Raw genomic sequence first — 23,208 nt, forward strand, 5'->3', positions numbered from 1 at the left:
ATATAAACTATTACTTTTAAGGATTAGAACTAGAATGGAAAAGTATAGCTCACGTATGAATATAGGAGAAGGCTTACATTTGGCAATGATCAAGAGAAAGACCAACCGCATCCGCAAGGAAAGAGCGTTTCAACATAAAGTTAGCATCGAGATTATCCGCTGCTTATGTCAGCTGTGAGAGACTCAGGGAATCGCAGACTCAGAGCAGCCACATGTGGCCCTTACTTCTCTAAGTAAGAACTGAAAATAGGGGCAGTTACATCTCTTTGTCCATATGTGGTACATTCTGAGACACGTAGTGGATACCTAAAACTTCCATTGGAACTCACTATGCTTAGACCTCTAGCCAAACTATGACACAGTTTAATTTATAATTTGGGCACAGTAAAAGAGTCTTAACTAGAAAACATGACAGTTATAAAATTACACCGTAAGCAAAGCTTCTCGAATGTTCTCTCTCACAATGTCTTCACATGGCACGTTTGCCTCTGAAAGCATTTGTAGCTTCCCTCTGGCATATCAAAATCATCGGCCTCATGCACGTTGGGACTTGAGAATGCTTGTAGGTAAATTAAAGGCTGCTTGGCACAAGTGACACAGTCGTACACAATTGACCTGAGCAGGAGACAGTGACTAATCGAGGAAGGGTCGTGTGGATGCACTGGAAAAACCAACCAACTCATTGCCCAAGCCTGAGGAAGAGAAAGGGCATGGACCTTAACTGCATCATCCAGGAACATTTGTCTCATTTATCCAGGAACTTAATACTTAGGTTTGGGGGCTTCAGTGGACCCAAGGCCACCAAACTAAAGAAGGTAGAACCAAACACGGGAAGACAGGATATGAGGAGATTGTGTGTCGTGAGAGGCGAGTTACTGAGATTCTTGGTGAGTTGGTTTTCAAAACATATCGCTGCGAACAACAATGAAAAACTGAAGAACTAAAGTCCATCTGGTAACTAAAATTGCCTAGGAAAGCCACTACCAAGGACAGAAGCTGTGACTTTCCTAGCCCTGTTGTAGCTTTCTGATGTCGCTGCCTGGATACATGATCCTTCCTTAAAAAACATACTAACCACCAGGACTCGACTCGACTCGACTCTTCTCGACTCTTCTCTTCTCTTCTCCCCCTCCCTCCCCCTCCCCCTCCCTCCCCCTCCCCCTTCTCTTCTCCCTCTCCCTCCCTCCCCATCCCCCTCCCCTCCCCTCCCCCTCCCCCTCCCCTCTCATATCCATTCATTCAAAATTATCAGCAGTGTCATTCTGATGATTACCTGTTCAAGGTGTGGTTTAATATATGCTCCTCTGTTCTCTGAACTGGCTACAAACTCTTTGCCTTTGGGAAGCCTTTGAGTGACATCATTTTCGCCTATCAGGTGACACAAAATATTCATTTATCTCTGCCTTGTGTGAGAGTACATGTCACATTGGCAGCCAGTAATTCACAGTCCCTAGCCTGGCTGATTGACTGGCTGACTGAAGACTCCTGGCGTGAGAATAGCCAACTCTCTGTCTCCACTTGTTACTCAGTAGAATTCCATCAAGAGAAATTCCCTCTCAGCTCTTCCTTCGCTATTCAGCCGTACAAGTTATGTAGGGTGAACAGGAAAATTGTTGATGCTTTCATTGCACTACCTGCTTAAGCTTTGATATTTAAATTAGATCTTGATGGACACGTGTCCCCTTTGGAATGACATGTGTGGGGAGCAGTGATTACAAGTTAAAAGCAATGAAATGAAACAACCCTATCCTGAGATACACCATTCCCATCTCTATGTTCTCACAGGGAATATTTGGAAAGATACTCACTCCTTATTAACACCCCCAAAAGCTGTATCTAATCGATTTGGGTTTTGGAAATATTTCAGATTAAGGGTCTTTTTCTCCATTTCCCATTTTATTGCAATTTTCTCATACAAGATAAGCTTCTTAGTCACTAGAAAATCTGACCCTCATATTCCAATGAAATTTGGAAGAGTCTGGAATCATGGGTCCTTTGTTCAAAATACCCTCTAATTCTTTGGGTTGAGCCCATTAGCAGCAGAGGTTGGAATCTTTCCAGGGTAAACGGGCCAAGGGCAGCATTTGATAAATGACTGGAGAAGCCACACTTGTTCCCTTGGTTGGAAACAAAAGAACAGAGGGCCTCGTAATGAATGAACACAAGGGCCAAGAGCAGCTGCAGAGCTGGACAAGCAACTTCAATGGAAACTGCTTACTTCACTGGAAGGCTCACTCTATTTGATAATTAAGAAGACATTCTTAAAGCTTTGATTTTTTTTTTTTATTAAAAAATCAACTCTAAGACATGGTAAGAGCTCCAAGTGAATAACAGCTAAGTTAGTTCCTTATCCAGCTTTCAAAACCTTCCACGAAGCAGTTTAGTCAGCGCTGACAGCAAACACCCAGAGATAAATAAACTAGCCATCCTTGCCGTATTGTACTCTATATCCTTGACCCAGAGATTTACCTGCAGAATATCAATGCCTAAGACTCCATCATGCACTTACAACTCAGCCTAGGAACTGCCAAATGCAATCAGTGTGTGCTTGAAAGATGTAAGCTCTAACATCTTCACACCTGATAACATCCAAGATACCAATCCTTCTATACTTAGAAAACTTCTGTTTGTGGCCATTGATTTTCATAGAATTCCTTGTGACTGCCTCTCTGAAGACACTTGTTCCATAAAGAAACCAGGTCTTAATTAATGTCTCCTACAAGTGGTTTCTGACTTGCAGATCGTCCTGGTGGACTTTGTTCACGTGAGTATCACCGATTATCAGGCCACTTTCAGGAAGGCCCCTGGTCTTGGCTTCCATCCAGGCTGTTAGGTGAAATTAGGCTCAGAAACTCTGATTATTGCCTCCCCAGGGAGACGGCCAACAATAACTGCTCGTCTCAGGCTACTTGCTGGAGTGGAGGTGTTGCTAGTCACAAAGCCAATTTGTTAACAATTAGTATTCATTTGATTTATTTCCTGTTATCGATTCTAATCATTCGACAAGACACTTCTGGAAAATTGGACTCCAAAAAGTATGTAGAGAGAAACAATGAAACATTTTTAAAATCTTCTGTGATTCCAAGCCAGAGTCACAAGTATACAAGTAATTATTTTTGCTTTTAAATCCTCCTGTTATCCTGTCCAGTATAAACTGTGCTTGGACAAGCACATACTTCTTAATTACCAGAGGTTTTTGGATAAGTCATTGATGAAACAAAAGAAATTGGCTTTTAGTAATCTCTGTAGTTGTCTGTAATGTATCTTTAAGGGACTCAAACTACTACCTTGCAACCCAATGTAACTATTTGTGAGTGTAAAATTAAATAAATTAATTCTTTTATTTGCAGATCTAAGCTTCCTCTTTAAGTCTATGTTCACCTTTGCATAGTATAAATTCCAAATATAGAGCCCCAAATGGAATCACTGTGCATTACATTAGAATGTAAATATCGCCAGTGTCAGCATCCTGTAATATTATATATGACTTTAATAAAATTAGCATAAATACTATATACATTGGTAATTTATCTAAGGAAGTCGATTGTATTTATCTCATTTTTAAATATAGATCTACATGCATTATGGTGCTTCAAATGTCTATTTAATGGACATGCCCTTATTATCTAATTAAAATATTTATTATCTGTTCCACTGTCATCTGCTCTCACTTGCTTGAATGTTCTTTATTTGCAGTAGGACACTATGCCTTGCATTTTTTTCTGGGTGCTGATCTTAACAGATAACCCACTCAATCATTTCTACAGGGTCAAAATTAAAACTGAATGAACCCTCCCCACCCACACCCCCACTCACAAACACTTTCATCCTTTCTTATACCATGCATAATTTCCATTTGTTTCTGGATTTATTTTCTAAATTTAAATAATTGCCCTTATTCGCCTTCCCTGTATTAAATACTGTTGAAAACATTTCTTGTCTTTGTTGCAAAACACGGAGTTGTGAACGAAGTAATTTCTGTTTCTCATTTTTTTATTACCATATTAGAGGCTTATACCAACGGAGAAATTAAATGTATGCTCTTTTAAAAATGTCCTACGTTCAACCCCTCTATCCTTAATAAACAGAGATGGTATTGACACAAGTGAATTTTGTTTAACCACACTACATTTGCTTCTTAATTAGTGAATATTCATCTGTCATCAGCAGCAGCTATGACACCCCACCCCGCTAACATGTTCTGTCATAAATAATCAATGAGGCACTATTAATATTCATGAGCTGGAATCTGTGTAGTCATGTGCACTGATGCAGAGACAGGGGGAGTGTTGCCATGAACTGACTGGAAACTCTGTGTGTATCGTTGAGCGCAAGATACTTCGGGAACGCGGAGAGCATGCACCCTGGCTTCTGCTTTCCGCTACCAGCGGTGGTGTGTCTGATTCTGGATCCAATTGACTGATGACAAACAGTCCCCAAGTCTGGAGGGAGATTCCCTTTTAGCTCACTTGCCTTTCAGTCCTGGGGAAACTAGAAGATTTGTGCTCTCTTTCTCTCTCTCTCCTCTGCCTCCTAGAATGGGCTGCAACTTGTGCACTTTTCAGAAAAGAGAGGAACATTACAAACTGCTCTACGAAGTTTCCCAGGTGAGTGCAGGTCTGTCCGCGAGCGGCAACTAAGCAGCCGGGGCTTTGTGTTCATCTGAGCGATGGGAACTCATTTCTGGCTTGCTTGATTTCTGTCTTTCAAGTGCATTTCGGAACCGAGGGCCGGCTTGCTGTTTAGGGGCTTTTTATTTGAGGTTTGGGTGGCAGTTTTCAGTTTCCTTGCCACTCCCCCTTCAGATGACTTCCTGTGGGATTCTTTTAGCGTTTTTTTGTGTATCGGCTGCCAAGATGTCTGTCAAGTCAGAGGAGCAGCGCTGAGATCCTGGACTGTAATCTTTTGAGAGCCCTCTCTGGTTTTGGGATCATGTTGACATTTGAAAAATCAATTGTATCATTGTCTGCATAAATACTGGGAGTTAATAGGTCTGTGATCTCAGTTATTTTGAATAGACAGGAAAAGTTTCTTGCCAAATCTGGTTAGCCAGAGGAAATTATTTGATTAATGAGACTTTTTTTTTTTTTTTTTTTTTTGCTTTGGTTTAAGAAAAAAATAAAACTTGGTGTTTTTGTATAAGGAAAATACATGATATGTCTTCAATTCAAAAAAAAAAAAAAGAAGAAGAAGAAAAACAAGTTTTCTTACCATCTATTCTTGGCTCCTTGTTCTATTTTTTTGTGTGTTTAGTCCTATAAACTAATAGCAAGCACTATTTCAGTGCACATTTGTGACCTAGGGAAAGCCATATAAATTCAAATATCTCTTTAATGTGTGTCTTCAGACTTTTCTGGTTTGAAAAGGTGGGGGAGACTATATAATTTTAGTCAGCTGCCATAATTTTAATATAACTCTATTAATTTACTGACTATTATTACTATCTACATTGATTTACTATTTATTTTAAGCATTGCTCACATGCAAATGTGTCATCTGGCAGAATAAAGTTTATTTCACCTGTCTTCTAGTCTGCCCCAAATTTGACAGGACTTTTGTTTTTTAAGAGATTATTGCTGACGAAAGACAAGGTTGGGACGTTGGTGGTCTATGGTCCAGCAGTAGCCAAGTGCCCACTGCCTACTGGCTCCCTCAGACTCCCCCTCCCCAACCCCCGGTGTGATTCATTTCACAGTGGGCTAATTACAAAGTGGATTTGCTACACATGAAACAGCCTCCTCAGTTGCAATGTTAATGCACATTTTCATGGTAATGTGATCAGAGGCTCATTAGCCAGTTTCCAAAATGATCCTCTGCATTAATTAAATATAAAAAATGATTCCTTTATCACCAGAGAGAGGAAAAAGAAGATTAACATTGTTAATTACACTGGGGGGCAATACCTTTGGCTTTGCTTTGCAAAAGGAAACCTATAAACTTGCCTAAGTGCGAGCTAAAGTAATGCTGTCTCCTGGATGCGTGCCGCTGGCTCTTGAAAACTGTCTCCAGGTGGAGCACTCGCCTTTAGTTTGCTTCTTAAGAGTTTGACGTCCAGCTTTGGTTTTCTGTGGTCAAGGACCAGGGAAGTGGGTTCATCAATCTGTTGGTGGTGGTTTTTAAATCCTAAATCCAAATTATGTAAAAGCAGAGTGTGGTGGCGCGTGGTGGGGGTTCGGGGTGGGGGTGGGGGTGGCGCGATTCGCATCCCCAATTACGCCTGGCATAAGATGTTTACATCCTGGCGGGGCAGGGTTACTGCCTCCAGTAGGCAGCAGTGTGTTTGCTCAAATGCAGGAGGAGCCCTTTGTTACGGATTTTAAGAATGCCTCTCTGTGAGTTTTGCCTTCAAGTGCTTCCCAAACCTTGAGCAAACAGCTAAGCCATGCCCCTTATTGCCTCTGCCTGGTCTCCTCCATCCATTTATTTTATTCTCTCTCCTCGTGAGCTGCAGTACTTATGGTCTTTAATAAAGGGGTGAAATGAAGGATTAGCTTCCATTTAACTGGCTTTTATTAAATAAGAAACCTCAGCTTAAAGATCTCGCAGGCATTTTTCCAAGAGGGATCCTCCCGCAGCGCTTCCCCAGCTTTGCTGTCTATTTTATTGAGTTAATGGATAAGATAAGATATCAAAGGGAAGCAGTGATAGGCTCGTATAATACACCGAGGGGCTGCAAACTATTTTCTGTTTGTATTTGAGAAAAGGCAGCTCAGAGCACACATGAAAGTCAGCCCAATCTCGAGCAGGTGTTCCAGAGGATACATAGCTGCCCTCTCCCCTCCCCTACACCCCTACTCCAACCGCACCCTGACCTCCCCCACTTCTGACCTCCCCCACACCCCACCCCCAACCCCCCCTTACCTCCCCCACTTCCGACCTCCCAGACTCCATACCCCCCCCCCCACTCCACCCCATAAGAGAGGCTACAGTTCACAAAACCTTCATGAGGCTGGAGTCTGATTTCTAACAAGTGCATTGAGATGAAACTGAGCACACCTGACTGCCCCCAAACTGTATGTTCCTATACTCAGAACTCTCATATAACCTGCATTTTATTTCTTTGTTATTTTTAATAACTGAGGGAAATTCTGGGGGAGTTGGGGAGTGGGGGGGGCAGGGAGGGGGAGAGAGGGCCGAACCATGTATAATTATCAGTGACTCCATAATGTCTTCCCACCTGCAAAATGCATGTTTCTTTACATTAGGATCCTTATAGTTTTGAACTTCCCACATTTCCTCTCTGGATGTAGTGATCTGATAAGCGGGTTATAATTGCAGGAAAAGAGGAAAGTGGGTTCTGGGAGGAGCCTAGGGAGGGAACCTGAATGATGTACTCAGGTGAGGGGGATGTCCTTTATGTTTTGGGGATTTTCAATTTGCTCTTACAGAGGAGCTGAGACTCCCAGTTGGCAGAAGAGATGGACTGTCAACTCAAAAAAATTGTTTTCAGCTGGGTTTGGTCTGGTCGGGGTCTACTAAGAAGCTCTGTGTGTGAGTCTAGGGCTGGGGCACACAAGGGTAACCTTTCCACCAGGCGGTGTCCCGTGCTTTGCAGCCTGATGACATTTATCTGGGCCAGGAACACAGCTGTTTTCCTACAGTGACTTATTTTATGCAAAGTAGGTTATTTATTAACCTCTTAAGAATTAATAAGTGGGTAATTCAAACAATGCCCTTCTAGTGACAAAAGCTGAACTGCCCATTTTGTGTGAACGCGATCGAACACCACCTGGTGCTGAACCTGGTCGGGCATCTCTGACCCTAACAGCACCTCCTCTTCTTAGTGACCCCCAGCACTGGTGTCTAAGCTAATGGTTTCTTAACCTCCTTGCTCATATACATTAATTGTAGAACTTTTTGGTTGATTAAATGATAAACCTATCAATGGTATGCTTTGTACTATTGAGCCATGTATTACAGGGAGGAGCAAATGTGGGAAACTTCACGTTCTTTCCACAAAATGTGTTTATTTCACTTAAATGAGAATCTCTGTTTTTACTTGCCAAGTCAGAGACAAGGTGTTAACTTAACCTTCAACCTCAGAAAGCCAGAGGTTAGGTCATGCCAGTCTCTGTGTGGAGTCCCTATTGTGACCCTATCTTCTTTTGAGTTGATTTTTTGTTTTTGTATGAGACAGGGGTTCTTTCATTGATCTGAATAGCTGAGCACAGCAATGACATCTGTCCTTACCAGCCAGCATCCACGAATCTGCCGCATAAACTAGATATAACCTGAACTGAATGTCAATACCACTGGGCATGGTAGCTGATGCCTGCGCCTCAAGTATTTTGGAGGCTGAGGCAAGAGGGTTGCTGTGAGTTTGAGGGTTGTCTGGACTGAAGTGGAGAAGCCTGCTGTCAAAAAAAAACCAAAAAACCAAAAACCTGAAAGTAAAACATATGTCTAACAATCCCTTCCTGTGTTGTAAATACTGTCCTGGGTGATTTCTCCAAAATGTGTAATCCTTTCCCATTATTTAAGAATTCTGTTTGTTTGCATGTTTGTTTATTTGTGTGTGTGTGTGTGTGTGTGTGTGTGTGTGTGTGTGTGCCTACTGTGCTTGCAGAGGTCAAAGGACAACTTGTAGAAATTGCTCTTTCCTTCTACCATGCGTGTCCTGGGGTCTCTGGCCATAAGGACTGGCCACAGTGCCTTACCTGCTGAGTCATCTCATCGGCCTCCTTTCCCATCATTTCTATATTGATGTTAAGATATCTCCTTGCCTACAGGGTTTCTCAAATCCACATAGTTTTGTAGCTTCTGTTTTTGTGGGTTCTTTTGGGGACCCTTCAGATACCTATTTTCGTCTCACACTATGTAAAGCCAACTCAGAACTTCTTGACAACTCTCTCCATGCTTCCAGACTCTACTCTCCTTGCTTGGGGAGTCATCGGCTGGGAAGGGATATCACTGCCTTCGTTCACCTGGTCAATTGAGCTTCTATAGCATTCTTCCCTCCTCTTCCTCCTCTCCACACCTTTCACTAACTTGGCCATCACAGTAAAAATGCCCCCGTCAGGATTTATTAGTGGGCTGACCTACCCTGGTCACTATGTTGTTATCATTTCCTAGGCCACGTTTCATGGCTCTGGACCCTTATCAAATGATACAGTTATTCTGTCCTTCTTCTCCAAGTGCCATTCCTGAAGACCCTTTATTTACTTTAAATCAGCCTCCCAATTTATGTCCCTGAAGTTTAACACTTTTATCTCCAACACTATTTCTTTATCACTGATTCAAATTTCTCCTCGGGCATAGAAATTTTAGCAATGATCAGTGAAAAGAACTTCTATCTCTCCTTGAGGTCATTAGGGTCCTTATAGATCCTTTGTGCCTATGAGAGGTCCTTCTTCATGTCACTCTATCTATGAGTGAATTGGAAGTTTCTGGAAAGCAGGTTAGGTGCCTGCGTGTCCTTCAACCTATGCTGCCTGCATACCCTCATTTGAGTTGACTGTGATGACTTTCCAACCCACAGCTTTAGAGTCACACCTTCCCATTCACTGCTACATATCTGGAAGCTGCTTAGACAGAGGGCAAATACAAAGTTCAAGTGATTGGAGGTTCTTTTAGCATGTTTCCCTGTCTCATAAATGTAGTCTAGAAAACAGATCATTAGTAATGGGATTGTGGCCAAAAGGAATACATGGTGTTATGCTTACACATATAGTCAATAATATAAAGCAGGCCATGCATATAAGAAACAGAGACACCAAAGAAATCAAACAGATGGATCATATGCAAAGAGAAGACCAAAGAGTAAGTACTAGGATATCAAAGCAGTCTCATTTCCCCCATACAATCCTGGAATAAACTTCTATTTTATTTATGTAAACAAAGTGTGTAGTCCTTACAACCAGAAGAATAAACGAAGGCATGTTCTAATGATGTCTCACTTTTGCTGACTATCCAGCGGGTGACAGAATTCTAGATATGCTGTTCAATTCAATAGGCTTTCTGTAAATAGTGGCTTCTTAAATATATGTCAGGCCCTAGCTTTTGTGATTGGGAACACAAAGAATGTTTCACAAATCCTTAATTTCTTTTTAATTTATTTTTTTTATATTTATTTATTTATTATATGTAAGTACACTGTAGCTGTCTTCAGACACTCCAGAAGAGGGCGTCAGATCTCATTACGGATGGTTGTGAGCCACCATGTGGTTGCTGGGATTTGAACTCCGGACCTTCGGAAGAGCAGTCGGGTGCTCTTACCCACTGAGCCATCTCGTCAGCCCCCACAAATCCTTAATTTTGAGAAATACACAGACTGACAGCTGAGGGGAGACACATCGACATAGTGTCACATAATGTTCCAGGTGAGCATGAAACCAACAGATACATCGATGGGTGGCAGAGGGGTGCAAACACGTCAGAACGACACAGACAGGGAACACGGGAGAGGCAGAGGGAAAGAAAAGTCCACAGAAATCGCAGAACCAAAAGCTGGAAGGCAAACTCTGAAGTCTTTAAAAGAATGAAGTCTAAAGAGAGAAAACTCTAGGCATGGTGTTAGAGTAGACAAGACCAAACTAGACAGTCCTCTGAGTTCTGATCCTTTGTCTTCGTTGTCTCTTTGTCTTCATTTTTTCTTCCTCTCTTCTCTTCTCTTCTTCCTCCTTCTCCTTCTCTTCTTCCTCTTCCTCTTCTTCTTCTTCCACCTCTTCCTCTTCTTCTTCCACCTCTTCCTCTTCTTCTTCTTCCACCTCTTCCTCTTCTTCTTCCTCTTCTTCTCCTCTTCTTCCTTCTTCTTTCTTCTTCCTCCTCCTTCTTCCTCTTCCTCTTCTTCTTCCCCCTCCTCACCCTTCCCCTTTCCTCCTCCTCCTCTTCCTCCTCCTTTCTCCTCCTCCATGAAGAAGGGAGGGATAGAGAGCATTGAGTGGTTGGCTGTGATCTATGTTTTGGGCCTGTGGGTGGTATACTTCAACCAGAATACACCAAGGAAAACCAAGTAGGGAGCTCTTCCAAGGGCCAGTCAGTGTAGAAAGAACATGTGACAAGGGCAAACTGGAGACCAGGTGAGGGAAAAGCCGATAGATAGGATTCTGGCTTACGAGACTCTATGTGCTTGCACTGACAAAGAGAACAGTAGAAGTAAAGTGAGTCCTGGAATTGGAAAGAAAGCTGTTGGTGTGACTCATTGGCTCAGCTATCGTCCCCCTAAGACTGGAGTAGCAAATACTGTAAGCAAAACCTTGACATAAATCACGTTGGACATCTGCACCCAGGCAAGAGAGAAGAACTGAAAACAAGGGAGAGTTGTGTATGAGTCATGAAGACGCAGCCAAGAAACAGCAAAGGAGAAAAAAGTGAAGCAGAAAACAGAACCTGTAGGGTGAGACTGATGTGACATGTGGGAGGAGCTAAGAAGAGGGCATCCTAGAAAGCAACCAATACAGTCAGTGCATCAGAGGGACAGGAAAGGGAATGTCCCGTGCTTCCCAAGTCCTCCCCAAAAAGAACCATTGGCCCCAGTTACTAGAAGTCTGCACAGCTAAAGATGTCACTGCTGGCCCCTTCCGGGGTTCTTAGTTACAGAGAACCAGCTCACCCAAGGTCATTCCTCTTCCTGGGAGGCACACATCCAGAGATGACTGAGGAAAACATCAAATGTACAAAGGGCTAGGCATCTTGGTCAGACCTGGAACACTGTGACTGTCATTTGAGCTCAAGTGTTCCCTGCAGTTGTTGTTGGTCCTACCTCACAGTTCAGCCATGTGGCACAATCCCACTTCCACTGGCCAGCCCCCTCTCCCCTACCTCACCATATATTTCAAGGGTTACAATTAGTAAGGAGCACACTGCATTGTCTCAATGTGCAGCTGGCCTAGTGATTACAGAGCGTGTTAGTATGGAAATGTGAAAAAAGAATCCAGGAACAGATGGTGTAAAAAACAAGGTAGGTAGGCTGGCCATAAGTTCAGGTATGACAGATTATGAAAGAGAGTTACTGCTAACATCTGAGTGTAGTTTTTCACTTTTGATTGCAAAATTGCTTAAAATAGTGGTTATTAAAATTGGAAGTTATCTTTGCATTTCTTTTAGAATTCAGATCTTGAGCCATCACGTTCCGATAGTGGTGAGTTCCATAGAAGCCATGGAGGCCAGGGAATGTGGCTCAGTAGCAAGATGCTTACGTGCTATATCCAAGACCCTGGGTTCAATCCTCTGCACCACAAAAGGATCTTAGTTTCTTTTTCTAGACGTTCTTTAACCCAAGACATTTGAGGAAACCTTCAGTGTTAGCTTTGTAAAAGACTTTTTATGAAAATAATTTGGAAGTCAACAAGATGGCTGAGCCATTAAAAGGTTCTTGCTGCCAATCCTGATGATCTGCATTTGACTCCTGAACCCCATTCGGTAAAGTGAACTGAGCCAAAGTTGTACTCTCATCTGCACACACATACAACATGGCTCACACACACACACACACACACACACACACACACACACACACACAAATAAAGAGATGCAAGAAAAAATAAAGTAAATATTTTAATGATTCTACTTGACTTATATAACTCAAAATATCACATTTTAATAAAATGAACATCATTACTTTAGATTCCTGCCTCTTATTTAACTGATCTAGACACTGGAGACCGGCCATCACTAATTACATAGCCGCGTTCAGTAACACACAGGAGTGATAAGTTACTGAAAATGAAACTGATAGGTAAGCCAGAATATTGTAGTATTCAAATTGTCTGGACTGTTCAGGTGAGTAGGATAATTAAATTAGAAAATTCCTTAATTTCAAATTTTATTGAAAATATTTCTAAAATATGTTGTGTGATTTACATAATTAACATATGTACAATTATTATTCATTTCCAGTCATGTTAGCTAGTAACAAATGATTGCCTATCTTTAGCAAATAGTAGTTTCTTAACTTTATAAGAGTTAAGTAATTAAGTATAAAGATTAATTGATAGTGAAAAAATCCTTCTACAGCAATCAGCATTCAGTACATTCATTTTATATAAGTAGATTCTCACATATTGAATCTTCACAAGTCATTTAATCGGGCGCTCAATCAATCTTACTAAATGATGAAGGAAGGCACCAGAATTAAATCACTAGGCAATCAAGAGGAGGCCCTGGGTTGTGGTTCTGTGATTGATCTATGCTCTGGAAAGGTTCAGGATTCATGGCTGGGGACGGCAGCCAGAACAGTCGTCTCCCTCTGCTAATCTTCAGTGAACAACTTTCTGTCCTCACACGCACCTTCAGAAATGTCAGCCTCATTCTTGTAACTCATGGGTTGAGGCACCACTGGGTGGTAGATTCACCTTCACATTTCCAATTCTAGTAATGCAGCGGTGTTTCCAAAGTACCCATTTCTAAAATCATCACTATAACCTGTCCCATCTCCTTCATACCATAGCCTTTTTTTTTCTTCCTTAATTCTATCTCTCTAAATGTAGAATACCAGCTTTAAAAGAGTTATTACGAAGAGTTAGACACCCCTGTCACTATGATGTAGTTACATAGCTTCATTAGCCATTATTTAATAGATGAATATCAACCTTAAGTATTTTGTTGATGATTAAATGAAATAATATGCTTAAGAGGTATTCCAGGGGTGTCACAAATACTAGTCCTTACAGTTTTAATCTCAATCTAACAATGACTCTGGGGAGGATCAATATCACTGTACCCACTCTAGAGGTAAGAAAACAGAAACACAAACTCATCACAAGACAAGTTCATACTGCTAGCAATGGAAACACCTTGAAACTCACATAAGGACGTAGCTAATAGTAAAGTCCATGCTGAAATTATTATAAAACCATATGTCCCATGGCCTTTAAATTGATCCACACCTATTGAACATCTGGCACACAATGAGCATTTGGTAAACATCTGATCAAGGAGTGGAAAGAGAAGAAGTGCGGTGCAAGTCTATAACCCAAGACTTGAACAGCTCGTACAGGCAATCATGAGTCTGATGCCAATTTGTGTGTGTTGCATATAATTTTATAAAACATGCTTGCTTCTTTGCCTGAGCTGTGCTCTTGGCTTAGCTCTGAGATCATGCTCCCACCAGCCCTCACTACCTCCCTTCCTGGGCCAGCCTTACTTCCAATTGGCCCATTCCTTCTGGCTAGCCTTGCCAAGCTGCTAACCACTATCTCTGCTGCACTCTCTCTCCTCCTGCCCACCTTAGCTCCATGGATAGAAAACACTAGGCAGTTTTATTATCTTAAAACTAGCCAGATGACTCAAAGGCTGGACGAAGAATTTCCTGCCTTAATTTTATCAACCAGCTCCCTCCATCCTCTTTGGCCTCTGCCTGCAGCCAAGGCTACAAACTCTAGGTGCACCAAAACTTACATGTCTGCAGTTTCCTACTCAATGCAAAGCCTGGTTCAAATTCCCTCCCCTTTCCCTCCTCTCTTTCTCCTGGGACCCGGAAGACCCACCTCTTTCCTTTTGCCCAAAAATTAGCTTCTGCCTTCTTTATTGACACAATCATGAACCTATTAGGGAACCAACATCTACAAGTTTGAACACTATAGCATGACCCTGTCACAAACAAGCAAGCAAACAAAAGGAATGATATGACATGATACCATATGGAAAAGAGATGATGAAGGAAGAAAGAGGATAAGAGACACTGTTTAACTTTTTCATTCAAAGAATTCACACTAGATCTTAGTTGTGTGTGTGTATACATGTATATATATATTCTCTTATTAGTTTATCAATTCTTTAACTCACTTAAATGAAATGTTTTCCTCTATGAAAGATTATTAATGCAAAAGATTGATTGTCTTTCCTGCCTTTCTATAAATTTCCATCTGGCCTACACAACCTTCTCAACCTCTTGACTTTTCTTCATTTTCTCCTAACAGCCCACATTTTCGCCAAGCCCAACTGTAAATACCTATTTGCAAATAAAATGAACTTTCCCATCTTTTGGTCCTTCTGCTCAAAATCCTTTTTGCCCACAGTGTCAGAAATCCTTTTAAAAGGCAAAACTCGTAGTTCTTGGGACTCGATTCAGTGTTCACTCCCTGAAGTCCTCTCTGACTCAACCCAGAGTAAGGTCTTCTCAGCCCTCCTGTTCTGCGATGCTCCACAATTTGAAACATAGCCAGATATTTCTCTTTCCGCTCAAGTCTGTTGCAATGTGACAGTGTCACCATGTCACACAGCATCTGAACAGGAGCAGGTTAGTTGTGCAAGCTGAGTCTAGGAGAGCAGCTCTCAACCTGTAGCTCAAGACCCATGAAAAGGTCCAAAGACCTTTTCAGAGCGGTTGCATTTCAGATATCCTTCACACCAGATAATTACATTATAACCCATAACAGTAGCAAAAATACAGTTATGAAGAAGCAAGAAAAATAATTTTATGGTTAGGGTCACCACAGCATGAGGAATTGTATTAAAGGGTCACAGCATTAGGAAGGTTGAGAACTGGTCTAGGAAGAGGAGATGTGTCCCCAGTCCTTTTCATGTAAGTTGTAGAACTCCCCAGGGTCTAAACCTTGTATTATTTCCCTAGGTAACCTTCCTGGAGGACTTGAGCTCTAAATTACGAAGTACTTACTACTTCTGCCATAATGTGTCAAGTGTTCACTTTGTACACACGTGGTTTGCAGTTGCCTGCAGATCTCTGCAGACTAAGGACTGTCTTCTCTTCTCTTTCTGCATCTTGAGAGGCAAACCCAGTGCCCAAACAGGTGTTTCTGGAGTCTATAACAAGCGACTTACCAGTGTCAGTAGAACACTGTGACAAAGGCGACACAGTCAAGATGAGGCCTTGTCCTTCTCTGTCTGTCTGCTCTAGGGATATAGGTTGCACAAACACCTACAGAGTAGGGTAACACTGGATCTGTAGGACAAAAAGAAACAAAGGTCTCAAGTGTCTTTGTGTGATGATTTGCTGTGGTATAGATGAACATTTAAACTGAGTACCTAATATTGAACTCATTTACGTATAATATAAAGAACATTATGCTGTGTATGATTAAATGAGTCAGTTGTTGATTTAACATCTTCCATAATTTTTTTCTGGCTTCCTTCTATGCTGTAAAATTGAATAAGCTATTTGGTGTAAGAGTAGTTTAATTTGTTTTATTTTAAGTGATGTATAACCATTGATGCAATAGTAAAATGTGCCTGGATAATTGAACTATGCATCTTGACACATGCTCCTCTTCAGGTGAACAGGAATTTATGGTGATGATGTAAAAGTAAGCTGTAAACTGTCTGCATGGCCCTTAAAGATGATGCCTTTGGGCTTCATAGTTACTCTAGCACTAAAGTGAAAAATTCTTCATTGTTAATGTGTTCATTTAGAACATGTGAGACAAAGAGTAGGCCATGAAAATTATTTTTTAAAATTTAATGTATTAGTAAAACATAATTCAATTTAAGAATACATTTTTCTAAGAAGAGCAAACTCTGTTGTTTTGCTTATTGTGGGCATGATTGCAAAAGCAAGGATATTTTCAACCCATGAAGATTAGAGTGAAAGTAAGGATAATCCACCTTAAATAGTGAGCATCAGTCGCAATTTTCAGGATGAGGACTCGTTGCACACAGATAAATGGGAAATTCACAAAGGGTAGAAGTCTGGGTTTTAATGGCAAGGCTAACTTTCATATCCCATGAAAATTAACTCCGATCTAGTTACTAATGAAATACTAAGCACATTTGCTTTGTCGAACCAGAAGCTCACCCTGGTCCCCGGAAGATCAGGAGGGGGAGGGGACAAAGGGTAGTGCTTTACTGTTTTATTAATGGGAACTTCAATATAAAGGCAACACCCTTGTCTGAGGGTACATTTATCCAACCTTTAAATTATTTTTTTTTTAACATTTGAGCTTTAAAGTTTGAGTTTTATTCAGCACAGAATCATATTATATTGAGTAAAGTTATCTGATACAATTGAAAAGTAGGTCAGAACACCGTTTCCATTTAATATATTCATATGTGAATTTTGGAGTAAAATCACACAGAAAATAATCTCCTATTCGACGGGCACAGACTAACTGGCCAGTTAGCTCTTTCCCATCCCGTACTAGCAGGAATGTAGAAGTGTTACTGGTTTCTGTATACGGTACTCCATGCACAAGAGCGTATTAACACGCACAGCTAAGAGTGATTGACACAGAGTGGATATCTCTGTCCTGGCTTCTGGAATCCATTTGGGAGCAGACTATTAAAAAGTTGTCAAAATTAGGTTGAAACCGCATTGATACTAAAGGGGCTTAAGGGCCTCTCATACTGTTGACAGTTTCTGGACAGCAAGGCACCCAGGTCCTGCGCTGTCAGAAAAGATACTTGAGATCTCAGAACTGTTCTGAGAGAGCAACAAGAAGAGAATTTGGAGGAAGTAGGTAGACAGACGTGTTGCCTGTCATTTCTATGGTGATCACACTCACATGATATTCTCAATGACGCTCAGCTTTCCAGCTGAGATACCAGCAGTGTCTGTATCGTGTCTTTGAGCACATCAGTGACATCATCATTGGTGTACTAATGGTTGCTCCCTGGTCACCCCTTCCCTTTCTACCACAGAAACTCAGTTGTCATTTTTCTGCCACATCTAAAAAAATAATAATAATTTCCAATCCAGCTCCTCCCTTTGAAGTGGCTTTGCTTTGAAATCTTTGAAGTACTAACAGCATCCTGGCTGGAACCGATCTGTTTCAGAGACCACAGAAAATTCTCAAAGAGGGAAAAATAATAATTATTAATTTGAGACATAGACTCATCTGCTGATCTGCTTCATGGAGGTTTAGTTTGTAATGTCCTGTGACAAATCAGTGCTTTTAGAAAGCGCACAAGCAACAAAGAGATAGCTAGTAGAACCTTAGGAACTAGTTCTATATCAGCAACATTGTCTCAGTATTCATACATAGCATCCAATCAGTTATCATGGGTGGGAGGAGGGGATCTGGAAGGAGGTGTGCGTGGAATATGTGGGTATCTTTGGTTAAGCTCTACATGACTCAAACTCTTCTTAAAATATGCATACTATGTTTTCATTTTAAAATGTAAATAAGACAATCTTTTCATCTATGCAAGTTCAGTACAGTAACAATAGCAGATAGGGAAAAGGAGAGGATTGAGCAAAGAAATTTAGAGAACAGAGAGCCTCCTGAGTAGAGAATGGAGCTGAGGCTGAGGCTAAAGTTGTGCTGGTCTTACAGCTGTCTCTGGCCAGGGAGAGCAGGCAGGCCTCTGCGGGGCTGTCTTATCTGCTCTTGGGTGTGCTTGTCCTGTTGAGTAACTTTGAACCCTGTGGCTGCCTCACACTGACCACAGAGATGCCAGGTGACAGCAGTCAGTGCCCCAGCCCTTTGGAAAGAGTGCTTGGTTCTGAAGAAGAGATCTTACCACCTAGCATCACTAGGATATATCCATTCAACTTGTAATGCCGGGCATCGTGAAAAAAAAAAAGTTCATTCCAAAAGGATTTTGGTCACTTAGAGGAGAAGGTCCAGCTCCTACAGTTAGAGTATTCTCCTTTTTATCTACCTCGTGGTTGGTTTCAATTATCTTTAGATATGGAGAACATCACGAGAGTATGTTTGGGGACTGGGACTTTAAAAGCGTGAGCTGTGCAATTGTGATGGATTGTGTATGGAGAATGAGTGCTCGTCCCACATCACGCTACCGTGCAGTCACACAGTCACACTCCCTAAATATGTCCAGGCCATATGGTTGAACTCCGCACTGCCACAATCACCTCGTCAGGATGTTTCTGTCCTGTGACTAGTGGCTTCAGATGTCCCCATCCATCTTCTTGTCCCATTACTTGTCCCTGTGACTGATGTCCCGTACCCATTAAAATTGATGGGCGAGAACAAAGAAGGGGAAAGTGTGCCCTCCAATTGATTATCTCTCTGAAAGAGCAAATGAGAATTTTCTAGTACCAACAAGAGAATTAGGGGTGGGCTCCCCATTTGTTAAGTGCTTTAATTAGCCAGGTTTACCCAACAGTCTCCGACTCATGGGGGCATTGGTCTATTTAGCTTTAACAATCAGCGCCCTGGAATGTTTGATCTTTGCAAGATGAATTTAATAGCTTTACCACTGTTTGTAGTCAGGATATTTTGGCAAAGTCTCAGGAATAGAATCAGCAAGGTCAGGCGCCTTCATCTTAGGTCCCCTCCCCCTTCGGAGAGCTATCATAAGTGCTCACTTTTTGTCCTGTGATAGCTGATAATTGAAATGACCATTATTGTAAGCCGAAGCCAAAACTATAGTGATTTTGGAAGGCCTCGTCTTCCAAGGTTCTTCTTGGGTCTGTTGAATATTGTATTTGTGTTCAACAAATTGCGGAACAGCAAGCTATTTCTGAAATGCTCCAAGCATTTGTTTAATCATGTTATTTTATGGGACACTGAATCCTGCACAATAGCAGCAGCAGCAGCTATGAGCTTTGGCCTCTGCTCCTCTCTTCCCCATGAGGTCCTTGTGCTTTTCCTTAAAGGAACAATGAGGACTTTTGTCTTTGGTGATGTGATAGTGTCACATACTTTAAAGTATGTGTGTGCACCTGTGCAGGCACGCATGTGCATGCGTGGTGCTGTTTACAAGGTTCAAGCAGAAATAAACTTGAACAAAGAACACAAAATAGATTGGAGTGAATTCCCTTGAGGGAATTTGGCTGCCAGGGACCTATGAGATAATTTCAATGCAGTGGATAATATGGCCTCTTGGGGCTGAGGGCAGGAAAGTAAAAAGACACTCTCCCCTATTGACCTTGGTCACAAGGATGACAGAAGCTATTCTTGAGCTTTGACCATAGGGTGTATCTGTGAACAGCTGTTAAATTGGCTTAGCATGGCTGGTCCACATTTTCAGTGGTATTAACGATCATATGCCATACAAACACTTAGACTGACTGTGGGGCAAATGAAAATGACCAGTCTTGAGGCAAGTCCTTTCACTTATCTAAAACAGTGGTGTTAAACAGCTCTGTATGCTATAGCTTTCTGTGGTCAAATTAATAGTTGGTATCTTTGCGGTCAAATACAACAGAGGACTGCTCAGCAGTTGCCCTGTGGCCCATGGATATGAGGACATGAAATTATGATTTGGCTAATTCTACTCGTTTTTAAATTGCCATAGCCACATGTGGCCAAGGGGTAGCACACTGAACCACGCAGGTCTGCACATTTGTAAGGAGTTACCCTCAGTACTATCAAAACGATATATTTAAGCCTTCAAGTAATATAACACAGCTTTTTTATTCTTAGCATTTAAAGTTGTCTCTGTGACTTTTTTGTTAGTAAATGAGATTAAAATTTCTAAAAGTATGAGATGAATCTTTACAGGGCTGAAATAAAATATAAATTTCAAAAACAAGCATTAAAAAAATGCCCCACAAAAATAAAAGGAGCCTAAGACCCTAGAAAAACATGATTGGACAACAGAGTTAATAGACAATCTGGTCTCAGAATTCCTCAGGAAAGGCAATCTTATCACTTTATAACTTGCCAGAACACAAAAGCCAGAAATCGGAGCCATACTGTCAGCAGGAGACAAAGCATGGCTTCACAAAGTCTACATAGGGGACCACTGTGACCCCAGGTCTCACTGAAAAACTGCCACCACCTTTCTGGGCCATTGTGAGAAAGTTAGGTTCCCTTTCAATTGTCTCATCAAAGCAAAAGAAGGCAGTACAATAGCAATAGCATCCTAAGAGCAGGGCAGGGATAACAGCTCGCATTGTCTTCTTTAAGCAGAGCTGAAATGTTAGGATTCTGTCCATCAGTCACGCACACTAACCTGGAGAATCTTCATGAACTGCCATCTCCCCAAAACTGTGTGCATTCTTTCTCTAAAATCTGTTTCTTGACTCATATTGTTTTGTATGTATTCAGTATATGTACCAAGATACGTGTACTGTGGACTCGTGGAGCTCATTTTATTTGAATGGAAAAGCACTGTTTTCCTTGGCTTTCCACTGCAGTTCTTAGACGCGTTCTCACGACCGGCCAGGAAGAACACCACAGACCAGAATCTTCTGCGGCAAAACTTTATTGCTTACATCTTCAGGAGCAGGAGTGCAAGAAGCAAGAGCGCAAGAAGCAAGAGAGCAAGCCAGCAAATGGCGAAACCCCATCCCTTTTTTAAGGAGAATTATCCTCCACCTAGGATGTATTACTCCCTGATTGGCTGCAGCCCATCGGCCCAGTTGTCATCACGGGAAAGGCAGAACACATGGTGGGAAAACTGCCCCTGCATGTGTGCAGACTATGTTTACCACTTAGAACACAGCTGTCAGTGCCATCTTATAATGGCAAATGTGAGGGCGGCTCCTCACAGATCCCCCTTTTCTTTTAATAAGAGCAATAGGCCACCCATATTAATGAGAGTGGAGATAGAGGTCAAATCCCCAGTGTGCAGGTAAAGGAGCCATGTACAGGATTAGCTCTTAGGCTCACAGGCTTTTACCCAGAGCAACCCTGACCTGCTCCTGTGTCGTTTTGCCTGGAGAGAAGGACACTTGAACACTCAACCTTCTTGAAAGATGACATGTCTCCCTAGAATAGGCTCATATGTGCCGCAGAGCCTTTCTACTGCAGTGCTTAGCCTTGCAACTCTCTCGGGCTGCTGAAGCACACTCACTCTATCCCGTGCAATGAGACTAGCCTCATGGGATATAAGAGCTGAGTGGCCAGCGACCTATTGCTTAAGCATAGATAACTATATATCAGGGGGAGCACCATGTTCTAGAGCTGCAAGCGCCTGGGCAATAACCACCTTGTCTCTCCTAGTTTGGGCCTTAAGCTTACAGACCAACCAAAGAAGCAACACTAATCCACAGCGAAGTGTATCTCCACATAATCCCACCCCCATCCATTCTTTAAAGAAGGAAAATGCTGAGGAGATCCAATTGGGTAATCCTTTGATCAGGGACAGGTCCAAGCGCTTGGAGTTGACCTGAAGTCTCAATTCCCGAAGGATCTGTTCAAATTCAGCCATCCAATTCTGTAACATATACTGAAAAAGACTTTTTGACAAATTAGCTGCCCTAGTAAATTTAACATACTGAATGGAAGTAACACACAATCCCGGAAACTTTTGTTCACAACCCTGCTGAGTTATTTGTCATAATACATCTAGTTGTATCTGGACAAGATCTATGAGTTGATTAACCAGCATGAGACCTCTCTGTATCTTGACATTAGCTGAGGCCTGTTCATCTATGACTGTAGTCACTGAGGCTGACAAAGTGTTAATGGTGTCAGTCGTCTGGACCTGTCCAGACAGAGCCAAGGCTGTCTGAATTAAGGCCAAACCCAGTTCCCAGTTAGTGGTAAAAAAGCAGGAGAATACTTGAGCATTATACATCACCGTCATTGGGAGTGGAAATATCGACATTATCCCCCAACGCTGCTCTCTCATTGGACAAAATAAGGCCCAAATGCTGCATAATATCCCTTCCCCAGAGGTTAACCGGGAGTGGGAGCACATAAGGTATGAATTTCCCTTGCTGCCCTTCAGAGGATTCCCACGTCAAGGCAACGGAGCTTATAGTGGGACATGATTGATATCCTAGGCCCTGTAATGAATGAGATGACTCTGTGGTGGGCCATGCTTTGGGCCACCAATGTGTAGAAATTATACTTTTATCTGCTCCGGTATCAAGGATGCCTTCAAACTCTTTTCCGTTGATCTTAAGGCGGAGCTTAGGTCTATCATTTAAAGATACAACCAAATAGGCAGAATCATTTCCTGAGGAGCCCATTTTCTTTATCTCAGGTCCTGCAGATTTCTCCCTGGTATTATCAGGGAGGAGCAGCAGCTGAGCTATCCTATCTCCTTTACTAATAGAAAAAACGCCTTTAGGGCTTGAGCACAGGACCTGTATTTCAGGGGAATGTTGACAATCCATAACTCCAGGGTGGACTACTAAGCCCTGCAAGGTGAGTGAACCCCGGCCGAGAATAAGGCCCATGGTTCCCGGGGGCAAGGATGGTATAGGCTCCACTGGCACCGGCTGAATACTCATTTGAGGCATTAATAGGAAGTCGGAGGCGGCACGCAGGTCCACCCTTGTGGGTCTTCCTGGGTCGCCTCTCTGACTGCTTCCTGGGTCCTGACAAACCGGTTCCCATATCTTTGAGGGCCCTGGGACCGAGGGCCCGATGACCCGTTTTTTGGCACATAAGCTGATTGACTATCAGGTGGGGGAAGGACTCTGCCCTTTATATCCCTCACAGAGCGACACTGGTC

General features: G+C 42.1%; 1 protein-coding gene across 3 annotated transcripts in view; it reads left to right on the forward strand.

Annotated features, from left to right (window-relative positions):
- Nucleotides 1-23,208, forward strand: part of Pdzrn4 (PDZ domain containing RING finger 4) — a 375,018-nt gene that overhangs the window by 196,020 nt on the left and 155,790 nt on the right. Inside the window, exon 1 of one of the 3 annotated variants that reach the window (NM_001164594.1) lies at nt 4,280-4,607. The exons of the other annotated variants lie outside the window; for them this stretch is intronic. Within the exon in view, the coding sequence (NP_001158066.1) occupies nt 4,539-4,607 (69 nt within the window). The 5' untranslated portion in view covers nt 4,280-4,538. Of the gene's footprint in view, nt 1-4,279; nt 4,608-23,208 lie in introns of those variants that run through there. 3 annotated transcript variants of the gene reach the window in all.

The sequence above is a fragment of the Mus musculus genome, chromosome 15, assembly GCF_000001635.26.
Source record: "Mus musculus strain C57BL/6J chromosome 15, GRCm38.p6 C57BL/6J".
Classification (NCBI taxonomy): domain Eukaryota; kingdom Metazoa; phylum Chordata; class Mammalia; order Rodentia; family Muridae; genus Mus; species Mus musculus.